We start from the raw sequence: 15123 nt of genomic DNA on the forward strand, positions 1-15123 counted from the left end.
TGTGGTTACCGGAAGTCTTTGCGGTTGTAAAAGTCCCAGGCGGACGCGTGACACACAACCTCTCGATCGTCGGGCTTTTCCAACATGGATCCGTTCCAGAATTCTTCAGGCATCGCCGATAAATTCAGAGATTTGAAGAACTCCTCTGCCACGCGAAACATACGTTTGGCGTCGTAGCCCTAGGAAAAAAAAAGAGACTTCAATAGTTGGGAACAAATTTCAATTGTGACTGAGACCTATTCAAATGTGTGTTGTGTGAGAGCATTTCAGTCATGTGTGCGAGATCGTTTGAAAGTAATTTTGCTTTGTGAGCGAGCATTTCAATTTGATATCTGCATATGTAAAAAAAATCATAAAGTTGTTTGTGAGAGCTTGTGTGAGAGCATTTCAGTCACATGTGCAAGATCGCTTCAAAGTAATTTTGCTTTGTGGGAGAGCATTTCAGTTTGATATCAGCATGTATGAAAATAATAAAGTTGTTTGTGAGAGCTTATGTGTGAGAGCATTTCAGTCACATGTGCCACATAGTTTGAAAGTGATTTTGGTTTGTGAGAGAGCATTTCAATTTGATATCAGCATATATAAAAAAATCATAAAGTTGTTTGTGAGAGCTTGTGTGAGAGCATTTCAGTCATGTGTGCGAGATGGTTTGAAAGTAATTTTGCTTTGTGAGAGAGCATTTCAATTTGATATTAGCATATGTAAAAGAAATCTTTAAGTTGTTTGTGAGAGTTTATGTGTGAGAGCATTACAGTCACGTGTGCAAGATCGTTTGAAAGTAATTTTGCTTTGTGATGGAGCTTTTCAATTTAATATCAGCATATATAAAAAATCATAAAGTTGATTGTGAGAGCTTGTGTGTGAGAGCATTTCAGTCACGCGTGGGAGATCGTTTGAAAGTAATTTTGCTTTGTGAGAGAGCATTTCAATTTTATATTAGCATATGTAAAAAAATCATAAAGTTGTTTGTGAGAGCATTTCAGTCACGTGTGCAAAATAGTTTGAAAGTAATTTTGTTTTGTGAGAGAGCATTTCAATTTGATATCAGCATATGTAAAAAAATCATAAATATGTTTGTGAGAGCTTATGTGTGATAGCATTTCAGTCACGTCCGGGAGATCATTTGAAAGTAATTTTGTTTTGTGAGAGAGCATTTCAATTTGATATCAGCGTAGATAAAAAAAAATCATAAAGTTGTTTGTGAGAGCTTATGTGTGAGAGCATTTCAGTCACGTGTGCGAGATAGTTTTAAAGTGATTTTGCTTTGTGAGAGAGCATTTCAATTTGATATCAGCATATATAAAAAAATCATAAAGTTGTTTGTGAGAGCATACTTGGTTTTGATAGAACACTGATGTGGTGTGAGAAAATCAGTGGTCTTATCAATGTAATGTGTGAGAGCATTTCAATACTGTATGAAATGGTTTCAATACTGCAATTACTTTTTTCTATAGTGTATACAAAAGGAGGAAAAAATGCTGTGCGAGAGCCGTACTAAGTAGTGATGGTATCTCATATATAATAACAATTCCACTGTTCCCCTCACTTACTTGGGCGAGCATTTCTTTAGTCACGTCCATGTTGGGTTTGTCCGGAAACGGTGTCATCAAGCCGTAGATGTTGTTCCAGGTCTGGGCCCACATGTTTCCTGAGTGCAAGGAAGAAAACACTCTTAAGCTGGCTCGCACACGCCGTAGGAAATGCCTGCTTTAAGCATCTACGTCCACTCTTATGTACATCTCATGCAAGATAAGCTGATGAGCGAGAAGTCTGTTATCGTTTCCATCCAGATGGCCACAAAAATATTGTCCTACCGAGCAGATGAGCGGGGATCGGTCCTTTGAGGTTGATGTATTTGGGACCGTACTGCTCGTAGAGTCGGCGCCGCACAAAGGCGTGGAGGTGCTGATAGAGGGGTTGGATTGTCTTGTAGACCTTTTCAATGTCTTCTTGGAAGTTTTTCGTTTCGTACAAGCCGCGCCAGTTATCTCCCGTGTCGGTAAATCCTAGAAAAAATCCCAAAGAAAGCCAAATGTTGAGATATTTCATCATTCTTCCCTCCATCCATCCATTTATTTAAACAATTCATCTCAGCATGAACACAATAAACTCTTTTTGTATTTTCTTACCGTCGGCTCTCGAAGCTTTGTTCCCCAGCTCGACAAACCTGGGGTAGTGTTTCTTGAGGGGAACACCCGAGACATTGTGCCAGCCCTCCCATGCGTACAAGAGTTTTTTGTAGCTCCTGGAGGTCGCCATGATCTCCGTCAGATCTGCAAAGAATCAAAATGAGGAAGAAAAAAAAGCTTTCGGACGAGCAAGGGCACATTTCCGGGGTACATGGTCAATTGGTCGCCGGTCTTTTGGTTGCCGATCTTTTGGTCGCCCGGAAGCTAAGTGATAATTACAATTTAAATCGTTGCTCAAATTCCCTAAATACAAACCGCTTTTTAGTCATACTTAATGCCCTATTAATTATTAGGCTAAAGAATGCTCCAAATTTCCCAGACTTTTATTGTTTTTTGTTGGCGAACTTGTTCAAACCCTGACTGACGTAGCTTCTTAAAAGGGACAACGCATGTACATACAAACTCTTATACACTCACACGTCGGCTCAGTGAAACTGCTCATTGCCATTGTTGGCTTTTATTGATGCGTAGACCGTGTTGTTTTACCTTGTTTGGTCGCCGGTCTTTTGGTCGCCCGTTGTCACGGTCGGGGCGACCAAAAGACCGGCGACCAATCGACCACACACACATTTCCGGAAGCTGAAAAGAACCTTTAAAATAAAATGCACCCTAACTGGAGTAGCGGTAATAAAAATGACTGCAGCAAAATTTGAAAAAGTAGTCTCAAATAAACAAATCATGGACTTGTAAAACTCCTCCCTGTCCTTGCTGTGGTTATGGAATCAAAATATGTGCCAATAAATATGAGTCATCCGTTTCACACCCCAAATAATGTATCACAATAATATTGCTCTTCTTGCCATGCTGTAAAATTTATCTTAGTGTGTTTATTGAACTTTATCTAGTAAATGTTATAGCCACAATACTTTGTACTGTACAGTCAGGGCAATTTCTTTCCATGCCTAGTCTTGTCACTCAAGTGTTTTATGAAATGATCTTTCCAACAATTAAAAAGTACCATGTGAGGAATTGAGCCTATTTTACAAACAATTTAATATTCCTTTCTGCTTCTTCCTTTATACACCTCGGTTACGGCGACAACAACAAATCCACGTTTTTTTCTAGTCAATAATCCTTAATTTACGGCAAGCAAAACACAGAGCCATTGTTTCCAACACGCCGCGGCTATTAGCGCGCTGTTGTTCCAAACCTCCAAAACACTTCCTGCGTCAAGTAATTTGGCCCATCCTGTTGCATTTACAGGAACCGATAAGAACGTTTTTTGGACAAGTTGTTCCTCTGTAAATCACCCTTTTCTAACCCTCACCCTTCAATCAGAGTTTACTCACCAGGTTCTAGGCTCCAAGAGACGTTAGGCTGCGGGCGGACCTTGGCGGTGGAGTAAATACTATCCATGGTGCTCAGGATGGTGTTGAACTGCGCATATAACACACGGGAAAATGGAAGTTGAGTCATTCGGTACTTGGACGATTCGCCGAAAGATGTTTGGCCGACGGACAGTTCGCCGAACGGACGCGTCGCCGAACGGATGTTTCGCCAAAACGCTCGCCCCGCCCCCGGATCGTGTGTACACGTTTTTCAACCTCGGCCCGTTACGGATAACATTCATTTAGGAATAACAAGGGCATGTACTGCCCCCGCTGGACATATTTCTAAATACAAGTACGTACTACACTACAATGTGCAATTTTTTTATATTTTTTATTTTATCCTTGCGTTTAAAGTAGTAGCCATTTGGACACGCAATGTAATTTATCAAAGCTGGGGATTGATGTCTGGCACTGAGAAAAAACAACACTAGAAGACTTATGTGAAATTCTAGAGAACAATACCTGAAAATGCCATGGAACACACATTTACTTCTAGTTTAATTTTAAATAATTTCCCATTATTTTAGGAAATATATATTCAAAATGATTTGCTGAGAACCTTAATTCAAAGATTAATCTCAACGTTTTCTATGCTGGTGTAAATTTTCTGGAGTAGGATTTCTGGATTTACAATTTCATTACAGTAGTACTTACTGTTACTACTACTTTATTTTCTCTATTTCTTCTGTCAAAGACTGTTCTGCGTGATCTCCAAATGGCTACTACTTTAAACGCAAGGATAAAATAAAAAATATAAAAAAATTGGCAGCACATTGTAGTACATACTTGTATTTAGAAATATGTCCATCCAGTACATGCCCTTGTTATTCCTAAATGAATGTTATCTGTAACGGGCCGTATATGGCCCGCGGGCCGAGGTTGAAAAACTTGTACACACACGATCCGGGGGCGGGGCGAGCATTTCGGTGAAACGTCCGTTCGGCGAACTGTCCGTGGGGCCAAACGTCCGTCGGCGAAACGTCTTTCGGCGAATCGTCCGGTCATGGAGTCATTCTAGAAAGGATTTGAGGGACACATTTTTGAGCAGTCGGCACAAACCTCGCTTCTTTCGTCGGGAGGCAGGTTGGCAGGTCCGAGGAGCATCGCCAGGTGCATCAATTTCTGATCTTTAGGGTCGAGAGTCTCAAGCAGCTCTTTGGAGAAAACAGTCTTGGCCTTGAGACCCCAGGCTTCAGTGAAGGCCTGCTCGTCTAAGGATGCACTGACCTAAACACATGTCAAGAAACATTTATTATGTAGTAGATGAAGGATATCGCAGCAGGCTCGGGCCAAGTTCTAACCCGTTAATGCCATTTTCGTGCATTAAAGTGTCATATTTTTGTTCCAGGGATCAAGAATTTGAATTTGCTGTCTATTATTTAATGGTTTTGGGCTTTAAAGGGTCAAATTAGTTTCTTTTTTTAATGTCCTTTCTATTTGAAAATGCTGGAAAGCAGTTAAGCAAAAGTCTGGCTTAAGCATTTGCAAATATGTCACAGGTGTGGTTGTTGAATTTTTCATAAACGACTAATTTTGTTTGCCCAGAAATCAAATATTGACATTTAAAATGATGCTGAAGTGTTTTCCATTTTTTTCCCTTGTTGCCGTATCATTTGTTATACGTATTATATACATAAAATGGAGGCATTTTTCATCATGTGGCTGTTTGGTACAAATTCCTAATTTGTTTGATTAAAGTTTGAAGACGCTGCCAAAAGCTTTTGATCTATGTTATATCCTGACTACATTTACTTTTTTTTCCTCAGTGATGAATAGCTTTTCAACGCAGGCCAATTGCTATAAATCTGATTTCGCATTATCGCATATAAAAAGGTCTGTAGATGCTAGCTAGCATGAATCACTTTGAATTTATTCAAATGTACATACATTTTTAAATAGTTCCACATGTCCAGAATGAATGGTCCTGTGTGTATTGAATGCTTGTTGTTGAACAAGAATGTGCACGTACCATATTTCATTTTGCCTTTTTCCCTCTTTGCACTATATCTCCTCATGCTGTATTTACATTTTTGTTGTTTTGCAAGCATGCACGTTTGGCCCAAGGTCCACTGCAACAAACACTAGTGGGCTCGGTCAAAAATGGGAAAATATTTGCACACGCGTCGTGATTAGGCCGCACTACAGCTTCTTTCCAGTCGGCTCTGGTTTTACTTTGCGATCGCTTCTATCTGGGGTTTTCCCAGCAGGCTTATGAGGCGGGAAATGTGAGGATGCCGACTTGGAGCGCTAACTGTGTAACCTTTGTGTACAGTCACACATAGCCAAGATCCAATTCTCGAGCTATGCTTAAAAGAAACATTATCAGATTTGGTTCTTGCCTATGGGCAACTGCGCAGGGCGCCAACTAATTGAGGGTGCACGAGAGCCCACCCCCAATTGTTTTTCAATTATAGTATCATTTGTTAATAATTTCAAATATTTATATATTCTACTCTTTTTGTGGTTCAGGGTCTGTGCATTTTACATTGGTGTTTGTATGTTGGCACATTAGTACTGTTCTATTGGGTAAAAATGAGGTTTATTGTTAATATTATATTCCCTACATTTTGTTTTAAGAGAGTATTTGATAAACATAACATATTCTTGTCTTTGCACGTTGGGGCTGGGCTGTGTAGGGAGGGGGGGGGGGGGGGGGGGGGGTTGGTTTATATCTGTACTATATATATAGTGTGTAACCCTGAAGCCTTTCATTAATGTGCACTGTCATCTGTTAAAGCTTTTTATTCTGAATCATCATTTTTTGTCCCCCCACTGCAGTGATGACACACGACTTCCCTTTTGATTAATGTGGATGGACATGTTTGCAAAAATGCATTTTTGGTTCCAAAATGGGCTCGCATCCATTTTTACAGTCCTGAAAACACATGACCCGCGGCGGGGGACCGGATCTACACCTGTTGTCCAAGCTACAATGTCATAGAGATTTTTTTTGTTGTTGTGGCAGCTGTACAAGCATGCACTTCACAATAAAAGCTTGGAATTAAATCGGAGTTAGGTCATTTTCTGCCAGACCTCCCACTTCAAATTGATACATTTTTTTTAAAAAGATATTGATACAGTATTGGTTTTGACGAATAACACATAGCCAGGAATCGGAATATGAGAACTTAACTGCGTGTTTACATAACTTGATTATTTGCACGTTGACTTGCCGTTTTTTTTTTCAGGAAAATTTTGGCAACCTCCAAATGAAGCCATTTACATCCAGCAGCGCACATTATTATTGGCACCGAATTGATTTTCTATTCCAAAAAGGCGGCGCGTACGTACCTGCAGTTGAGAGTTGTGCTCTGTCAAGTTAGTGTTGTACTTCCAGCTGGCTGAGACGCTGTAGAAGAAAACCATCTCAGCCGTGCGGTTGTAGTCGGCCAGGAACCTGGCCACCTCGGCCCCGGTGTTGGAATATTCCCCCGGCAGCCAGCCTTCCGGCAGAGCTCGACATGGCTGCAGCGCTTGCAGCAGGAGCGCCAGTGACCACACAAACGTGCGCATGTCTGCCTCCCGGCCAGCCGGCGCAGCAAATGTAAAAAAAGAGGGGAAAAAGTTGAGAAAAAAAAACAAACCCTTCAACACGACAGTCTGAAAGCTGCTCTTCTCCTTGGAATGGTCACCGAGCTCAGCAAGTGTCTTTTAAAGTCCCAGCGTGAGCCAACCCACACGCCCCTGCAGCCTGCACATGCACCCCTTTACGATCCTAAACGTGAAGCCCAACCTTGAACGCGGCGCGCACCCGAGCCCGCCTTTTCTCGCCCTCCTCCGGCCGAGCAGCATCAGCATCAGGGAGATACGGCGGATAAGATATGGGCGGAAGATAGACTTGTCAGCGCCTCTTTGAGCGACACGGGGAGGGAGGGAGGGACTCCACATACCTTGCTCTGTGGTGCCTCGCTCAGCACACACACATGCACGCAAATACACACACGGCTCAAGGGGGAAAGCAGAGGAGGGGGCGAGGGGATAGAAAGCAAAGACTTGACGAGCTCGGGGAAATGTGAAAACTAAGACGTACGCCGGTGATCAAAACTGTCTAAGAGAAACTCTCACCACTTTTAAATTTCATTCATTCATTTTCAACAACTCTGGACGACGCCCTAGACTGGTCGCCGTCAGGGACACTTGGAGACATGACCATTCAAACTCACATTCGCACATCCAGGGGGGGGAATTGATCCCACTTTGTCAGGGGAGAGAACCACTGCACCATCGGGTGGTGCTTTTAAAGACACAAATAAATGAAGTTGTGTTTAAAAATTATTTTTTAAGAAAAAAAGGCATTACTGTACATACTGGTTTAAAAAAGTCTACTCACCTCTATGAAATTAGGGCTTTTGCAAGTCCCGTTAATATGTATAATGTAATAATCATTTGTCTCCGCAGGAAATTAAGTAAAAAAATATATATAATGTGTTTTTGCATGACCGGACGTTTGGTCGCCCGGACGTTTGGTCGCCCGGACGTTTGGTCGCCCGGACGTTTGGTCGCCCGGACGTTTGGTCGCCCGGGCGAATATAATTTTGAGAGCTGGTTTCAACAGTAGATATTTAGTTATTAAACTCTCTCTCATGAATATAATTTTGAGAGCTGGTTTCAACAGTAAACTCTGTCATGTTGTCAAACCAAACGTCCGGCGACCCAACGTCCGAGTACCGTTTTTTTGTTTAGCCCTTTTTAACTTTTTCTGAAGGTAAAGTCACAAGAATTCATAGAAACAAGATATAATTTGGAGGAACGCGTTGAACCCCGCAGTACTGAACATGTGAACATGTGAATGTCAAGGTGGTCCAATGATGAGCACATCTTTATCAGAACCTCACGTTTGCGTTGGCCTATCTTTGGGAAGAAAACACTGATTTTCCCCAAAGAGGAACTCAAGCACCTCGTTGATGGATTTGATTGTGCGTCTGAACGTCACGGTTCAAAGATAAGAGATATCGGCGCAGTCTCGCAACCAATGGAAACTAACTTAACCGACAACTTATTGACAGACTGCATCCTGTCAAGTAGGTTCTAATTTAGACATTAAATTATTTAATTGGCGTCTGAATTTAATCTACATATATTTAAATTTTTTTTTCTTAAAGTTTGAAAAAAGAGCAGCAGGTGATCAAAGTTTCCCTCGACTGAAAATAAGGTGCTGATTTATTTTCTTATTGCTCCTGTGTGTGTGTGTGTGTGGGTGTGTGGGTATGTTTCTTTCCGTTTTCCAATCCTCAAATAATTGAATGTAGCTTTCCCTGTAATGGAATGCTGCCAGGTGTGAAGAAACGATGATAGCCTCCCTCAAAAAGCCAATTCCGGACGTACGTTGCACGCCGCTGGCCGCCGATGCGCTTAGCGTAAAAATGCGTACGCCGGCGGTAAGGTGGCGTCTCGTCAGCTGTGAGTCACAAGTCATTTTGATGCCTTTCGTGCTTTCACGATCTTAAAAAGGAGGCAATTTTTCCCCTCCGTGTTATTTCAACCGTCCGTTTTTTGTCTGTTCTCCCACTGCTGACTAATAAATAATACGCCGCGCCTTTTGAATGCGGCTAATCAGCCAGGAGGAGGAGGACCGCTGATGGCGTTGTGATTATGAACTGTTCAAATATTATATTTGACGGCGTGTAAATTCATTCACGGGGAACAGCTGCTGGCGGTATTTTCTACGAATGCAGCGTCTGGCTTTTTGAGAGGGCCAAATGATTGATGGTTGCCGTTTTGCGGTATCGTATTGCAGCTGCGAGAGAAGTGACATCATGTCTGAGGTCATAGAGTGGGACAAATATATAAATCAAAAGGTGTCTAAATGATGGCCTGCTACCTCCTTTTTTTATTGGCCTGCAGAAATGATGAAAATATCAGTGTAAATGGCCCAAAAAGGAAGGTTAAATGCAACCTACGCTCTCGTGCATTTATAGATCTTTAACACTAGCTCAAGCTAATCACGGACAAAGTGCTAACCCATTAGTTCCAATCAATATCAATCAGTATTTTGTTTTAGTTTATTAAAAACTATATATGTATATATTACCGCTGTCAAGTGTTTGCATTTTTTTCACATGCAGTCCCCAGTTAACTTCCAATGAATCATTTTTTTTTTGTTTTAAATGCAAAAATTATGATATATTTTACAATTAAACCTCAGGATTATTTTCTTCCTCTTGGCTTTTAACTCATTCACTGCCATACACTGTTATAGACATTAAAACCAACTTTTTTAACGGGATTTAAAAAAAAAAAAATCCTTACGAAAAATGTTGAACAATGCGATAAATACATTTAAAAAAGAAAAAGCAGTCTGATGTCTCAACTTCAACTGTTTTTTTTACGTGATTTTTTTAAACAAATAATAAAAAATATTCTTACAAAAAATGTTGAACGATGAGAACGAGAAATACATTATTAAGAACGAAAAATAATTAAACTTCAGGATTATTTTCTTAGACAGACATTAAATCCAACTTTTTTTAACGGGATTTAAAAAAATAAAAATAACTAATAATAAAAAATATCCTTACGAAAAATGTTGAACAATGAGTACGATAAATACATTTAAAAAAGAAAAGCGGTCTGATGTCTAAACTTTTCAGGTGAAAGGTTAACCTTGACAAGACCGATTACTGAGAGTAGAGTGATAAGATTGCGTAGATTATGGCGATACTGCCAAAAGAGGAACAAATTGCCCAGGATTGTGTCCTTTCAAAGTGCCTTTTTAACCATTTAGTTTGATCTTTAGCCTCAAACTGAGTAAATGATAGTCGAAAAGAGGTCGATTTGGTTAACGATTAAAGATGGAAATGCTTTCCTGTTGCTGCCACTCTTTGAAAAAAAAACTAAAAAATGTTTACACAGCGAGTTTACTATGAAAACTTTAGTTAAGATTACAAGAAACGCCTTTTCTTACATTGGACAGCTTGTCAAAAGTTGATACTTAGGACCTTTAACCCTTTTTAATTAAAAAAAAGGGTTTTCTTGGAGAAGGGAGAACAAAAACTCATGTTGGACGTCCATTGCCGTCAATGAGAGCCATTGAGTTAAATGGGTGCTTAATATTTTTGCATTACCTGCGTCTCTTTCTGTGCTTGAAGTGAAATTATTTTGCCACGGCATCCATTTGATAGGAGGCCAACGAAGTCAAATATCTGTTGAAGAGGAAATAAGACATGGTTGTTGTATTTGAATATACATTAACCATAATTTTGAAAAAGGGTGAGTCGGGATATGTAAATATTCAGGGCTAAGCGAGGCTTTTGTCTTGCGACATTGCCAGAAATTCTTTCAACATGTTCAGCGTTGCTGTTAGCCTCTTGGCTTTTTTTCCCCTTTTAGAAAAGGGATTCTAGAAGGTGACGCTTGTAGCATATTTTCTCCACATGATGACTGTAAAGTTAAGAGCAGAATATGATTTTTAAAGCTTCCTGTAATGAACTTACCTTGTTAAAAGTGTCCCTTGTCCTGGCACTTTGCTACCGGTTGCAGCTGCTCTGTGATTAGTTATTCAGGTTTTTTTTTAGGGTGTGGCTTAGCCCAAAAACCAGATATTCATTTCTGTGTGAAAAAGAACAAATAAATGAATGAAAGTACTGAAAATTGGACACATTCCTTTCTACGTTGTTGTACACTCGCAGTGCTTATTGTGTTTCGAAACCTGCGGTTCTTGTTCTTGCTTAAGCAAATGCCAATGTCACATGACTCAATGAAGGCCCGATGCCAAAAAAAGTGAGCTGATCTTTGTTTTACTAAATATTTTATTTTATGGTTACTGATGAGTATTTCACCAAACACTACACTGGAACTACTCACACAGGTTTTTTAGGTTTGCTTTAGTTTTTTTTTTTTTTTAAACTGTGCTGTCATTAAGCAATAATGTTTCACTTGCACTGTAAATTGCCGAGTCCATATCACACTCCATTATATTGTCCAATGATCGGTCAAAAAAGTCTAAAAAGCAATCTGGTTCGTCGTCAATATCATTATCAAAGGAATTATGACGATGAAAAAACACAAAAGATCCCAGTTTTAAAGGAAAAACTAATACAGTAATCCCTCGAATATCGCGGCTTCAACTTTCGCGGTTTCACGACATCGCATTTTTTTTCTGGGGGAATTTATTTATTTGTTTTTCTTTTGTGAGTTCATAAAAATGTGAAAATCCACGCTGAAACTTGCAAGCGTAAGCCACTCCCCTGTCCTCTGCTTGCTACAGGGACTCAACACCGAAGTAAAAAAAACCCAAGAAACAATTATCATTATTTTTTAAATAGGGGTGACCCTACTTCGCATTTTTTCGTTTATCGCGGCCATGTCTGGTCTACAGTAACCGCGATAATTGAGGGATTACTGTATTAATTCACTATTACATACCTCTATACATTACATGTATTATTTTTGTATACATGTGTTTTGTGGCGGAGGGTCAGTCTGTCAGAGGTGTGTCTTTTAGTTTATACTGACCTCTAGTGGTCGAGCTTTGCCAGTGGAGCCAAAGTAATCCAATCTCCACATGGTTCCACCCTAACTCTTCCTCAGCCAGGAGCTGCAACCAGAACCGCCCTCCTCCGTCTTCAAGTATCAACATGCTTCCATGTGAACTAGTCTGAAGCAACGGGGTGAAGAAAAAGACAAAAAAAAAATCAAAGAATATAAACAATTTTAAAGAGCAATGGCGGCGGACCTTAAGAACATTTCCCAGGTGATTTCTCAGATTTTCCAGGAGGCGCCGGAAGCCAGGAAGAAACTGATTGAGAACCACAGCAACCTGCAGCAAGTTGCAGACTACTGCGAAAACAATTACCTGCAGGTGACAACATCAACTTTTACAATATCGGTATTGGAATCTAGAATGAAAAAAATGTGTGTATGAATTTTTATTTTGATATTAGTAAGGAAACAAATACTTTGGCGGTACCTTAAATTTGGGATCAACAGGAAAAGTTACCTCACACAGGATTAATTTATCTGCGTTTATATTTTGTAATTGCTTATCTTAACTGTATAAGTTGACATTTTTCTTTAGTAACAAAAAAAGTCTAACAACACACACCTGTCACCAAAAAAATTTTTTTAAAAAAGCTATAATCTCCCTTAAATTTCCTTGAAAATATAATAAGTGTCCAATCTGTTGGTAAAGTATTTCATTGGTTTGCCTGACACTATACGCCATTATCATAGATAGTGGGACAAAAACAATAGAATATTTGCAGTACATTTTGATACTTTGCCACAGCACATATTTTTCTTAGAAATCCCTATTTTAACAGGTACACAATACAAAGCCATCGCCACACGATACGTCTTTTAAATTATTATTTTTTTTACTAATAACTAACAAAAATGACCTGAATGAATACACTAGAATAAACAATGTACACTTCCTCAAAAATTGTTTGTTTGTGGACTTGCTGAAAATTCAAGATTTACGTATTTCACCTTAAACATAAGGCGAGCCAGATTGAAAAGGTCTAAAACGAGATTCTTTGCGAAGCAGGCAAATGAGCCAAGCGAGGCTCTGGAGGAGGCCAAAACGTTGGCCACCCAGGCGTTGGCCAGCGTCACCTACCAAATCAACAGCGTGTCCACTCTGCTTCTCCGACTTCTGGAGTCTCAGGCCGAGCAGGTCAAGAGCATGCAGTCCTCGGTCAACCTCTTATTCACGGTGAGAGGCACCTTTATCCTTAAAAAAAAAAGTCACTTTGAGTGCACATTTGTACGCCGCCCATGTCTGTGTCCTAGTATAATGACAATAAAAGTGTTCCATTCAATTCTTCTTTTGGTGTAGGCTGCATCTATTCACTATGAAAAAGTGTCCAGGAGAGAGATCAGCACCTTCACCGCGCCCAAAAATCACACACGGGCCAAGCTGGTAGCGCCGCCAGCTTCGGGCAGGGAGCCGGAGAGAAGCTATTCGCGAACCCCCATTTCGTACTTCAGCCTGGACGCCATCGGACACAGTTTCAAGGTTAATGGGATCCCAGTTTGGTAGATATTTCTTGATGTCTACCGCGGAAGGAGAGATGTCAATACGGTTGTGCTTTCTTCATAGGTCTCCCAGGAGCCCCCAAGAAGCGAGACAGAGTGCACGCCGAGCAATGGAGAACTCCCTATGTACGTCCACATGCACGTTATAAAAACATGACATGTACTTTCTCTGTTTTTATAAAACCTAATGCTAGAAGAAAAAAAATCGCATATGATTGATTCATTCTGAACACAGGCCAAATATCTCTTGAGTGGTTCGCAGTCATGCTGTCAAATACTATTAATGATTCATCTTGCTCTCAATGGTGTCAGCACGGGTGTATAAACTCTCTAGATGGAATGATGATAGAATCCAAACAGCAGCACGCATGCAATAAATACTGCAAAGTTATTGATGCTAAACTTGTTCTTTTGGTGCAGAGCCAACCAAGGCATCGCTGTGCCGCTGCCATCCGTCCCAACCCTGTCTGCCGACCTTCCTGCTTCTCCTCTACCTGAAGCTCCAATGAATGGCAATTCATCTGTTCCACCACCACCGCCACCGCCACCGCCACCACTTTCAGCGCCCTGCACAAACCACGACCTGCCCCCTCCACCTCCCTTGAGTTCAGCACCTCCGAACAACCTCTATTCCCCTGTTTCGCTCCCTCCTCCGCCTCCCCCTGGAACCGGAGTGACCCCTCTTCCCCCACCTCCACCTCCAGAAGCCACTGGATCTGCAGGAACACTACCACCAGTACCACCACCACCACCACCTCCACCTCCTCCTCTGCCACCAACTTTCCCACATTGACACCCATCCTCTCATTTTCTGTCCTCTTTAGTTTGGACTTTTAGTTCTAAGGGTTCACCACTAGTCGCAGTGCACATACGATTTGCACTTAATTAAATCTAAATTATCAAACTACTTGAGGTACATTAACCAACTGGCTGACAATGACGGCAAAAATGCCTCATCCCTCCTAAACTGGGAAGCTAACAGTTTTTTTTTGGCATTAAAATGTAACATATTTAAAAATCTAAAAACATGAAGTAAAAAAAGATTAAATCATTATATATATTTTTTACATTAGAAAATAAGGCCCAAAATGATTCACTTTCCGCCTCTTCCAGATTGAGATCTTCCTCATTACAATGCAAAATCTTTACAATTGTACCAACCTCCCATGTTATTAGGAAACTATTTATATCTATGCAAAGGCTTTTTCATGCACTTTTTCTATTGCCCAGCAGCAAAAATCTGGAACATGTATCAACACTAGCCCCAGCACATTCCTCAGAAACGAGCCCAAACAAGGATGACTCCCTTTCCCCCTTTCCATTTCCTTTCCCCTTTCCCATTAACTCCCTATTTGAAACGTCTTCTAGGGACAGTGATAATATACTCACTAAGACGCCATCTCAACGAATCACGGCTCCGTTTTCCGTGCTCTGAAAAGACAACTGATTATTAAAGAGCAGAAACTACTCATTAGTTGAGCAACACTTCATTAGTATTTATTTTGGGTTCAGTTATTGTGGCTCCAGTTTCTTAACTAGGTCTACAATGTCTTGTGTGTCTGTCTTGCTACTGCAACCAAGAAATTTCCTGAATACGGGATGAAATAAAATTCTAATCTAATCTA

The 15123-nt window shown here is 40.5% G+C and overlaps 2 protein-coding genes across 6 annotated transcripts in view; one reads left to right on the top strand and one right to left on the bottom strand.

The window, feature by feature from the left end:
* ace (angiotensin I converting enzyme (peptidyl-dipeptidase A) 1) overlaps nt 1-15123 on the bottom strand; it is a 35922-nt gene that overhangs the window by 18756 nt on the left and 2043 nt on the right. For 2 of the 5 annotated variants that reach the window (XM_077626754.1, XM_077626758.1), the window contains exons 2-13: nt 13080-13193; nt 12195-12314; nt 11975-12116; nt 10954-11068; nt 10585-10662; nt 6812-7035; nt 4580-4747; nt 3479-3566; nt 2130-2273; nt 1815-2006; nt 1551-1648; nt 10-179 (exon numbers count right to left, since the gene is read on the bottom strand). In XM_077626754.1, the coding sequence (XP_077482880.1) occupies nt 10-179; nt 1551-1648; nt 1815-2006; nt 2130-2273; nt 3479-3566; nt 4580-4747; nt 6812-7035; nt 10585-10630 (1130 nt within the window). In that variant the 5' untranslated portion in view covers nt 10631-10662; nt 10954-11068; nt 11975-12116; nt 12195-12314; nt 13080-13193. Of the gene's footprint in view, nt 1-9; nt 180-1550; nt 1649-1814; nt 2007-2129; nt 2274-3478; nt 3567-4579; nt 4748-6811; nt 7036-7253; nt 7333-10584; nt 10663-10953; nt 11140-11974; nt 12140-12194; nt 12315-13079; nt 13194-15123 lie in introns of those variants that run through there. The other 3 variants (XM_077626756.1, XM_077626755.1, XM_077626757.1) reach the window with 3 other exon arrangements.
* On the top strand, nt 12089-13502 carry abi3b (ABI family, member 3b). Its single transcript, XM_077626466.1, has 3 exons — nt 12089-12320; nt 13008-13175; nt 13299-13502. The coding sequence occupies exons 1-3, from the start codon at nt 12183-12185 to the stop codon at nt 13500-13502; spliced, it is 510 nt and encodes a 169-aa protein (XP_077482592.1). The 5' UTR covers nt 12089-12182.

This window comes from Stigmatopora argus, chromosome 18, assembly GCF_051989625.1.
Source record: "Stigmatopora argus isolate UIUO_Sarg chromosome 18, RoL_Sarg_1.0, whole genome shotgun sequence".
Taxonomy (NCBI): Eukaryota; Metazoa; Chordata; class Actinopteri; order Syngnathiformes; family Syngnathidae; genus Stigmatopora; species Stigmatopora argus.

What these genes read in the sequence shown, in the direction of transcription:
- abi3b (XM_077626466.1), top strand. Translation starts at nt 12,183, where the DNA reads ATGGCGGCGGACCTTAAGAACATTTCCCAGGTGATTTCTCAGATTTTC. An exon ending in GCGAAAACAATTACCTGCAG is followed by an intron (nt 12,321 to 13,007) that starts GTGACAACATCA and finishes TTTGCGAAGCAG; the next exon opens with GCAAATGAGCCAAGCGAGGC. An exon ending in CGGTCAACCTCTTATTCACG is followed by an intron (nt 13,176 to 13,298) that starts GTGAGAGGCACC and finishes CTTTTGGTGTAG; the next exon opens with GCTGCATCTATTCACTATGA.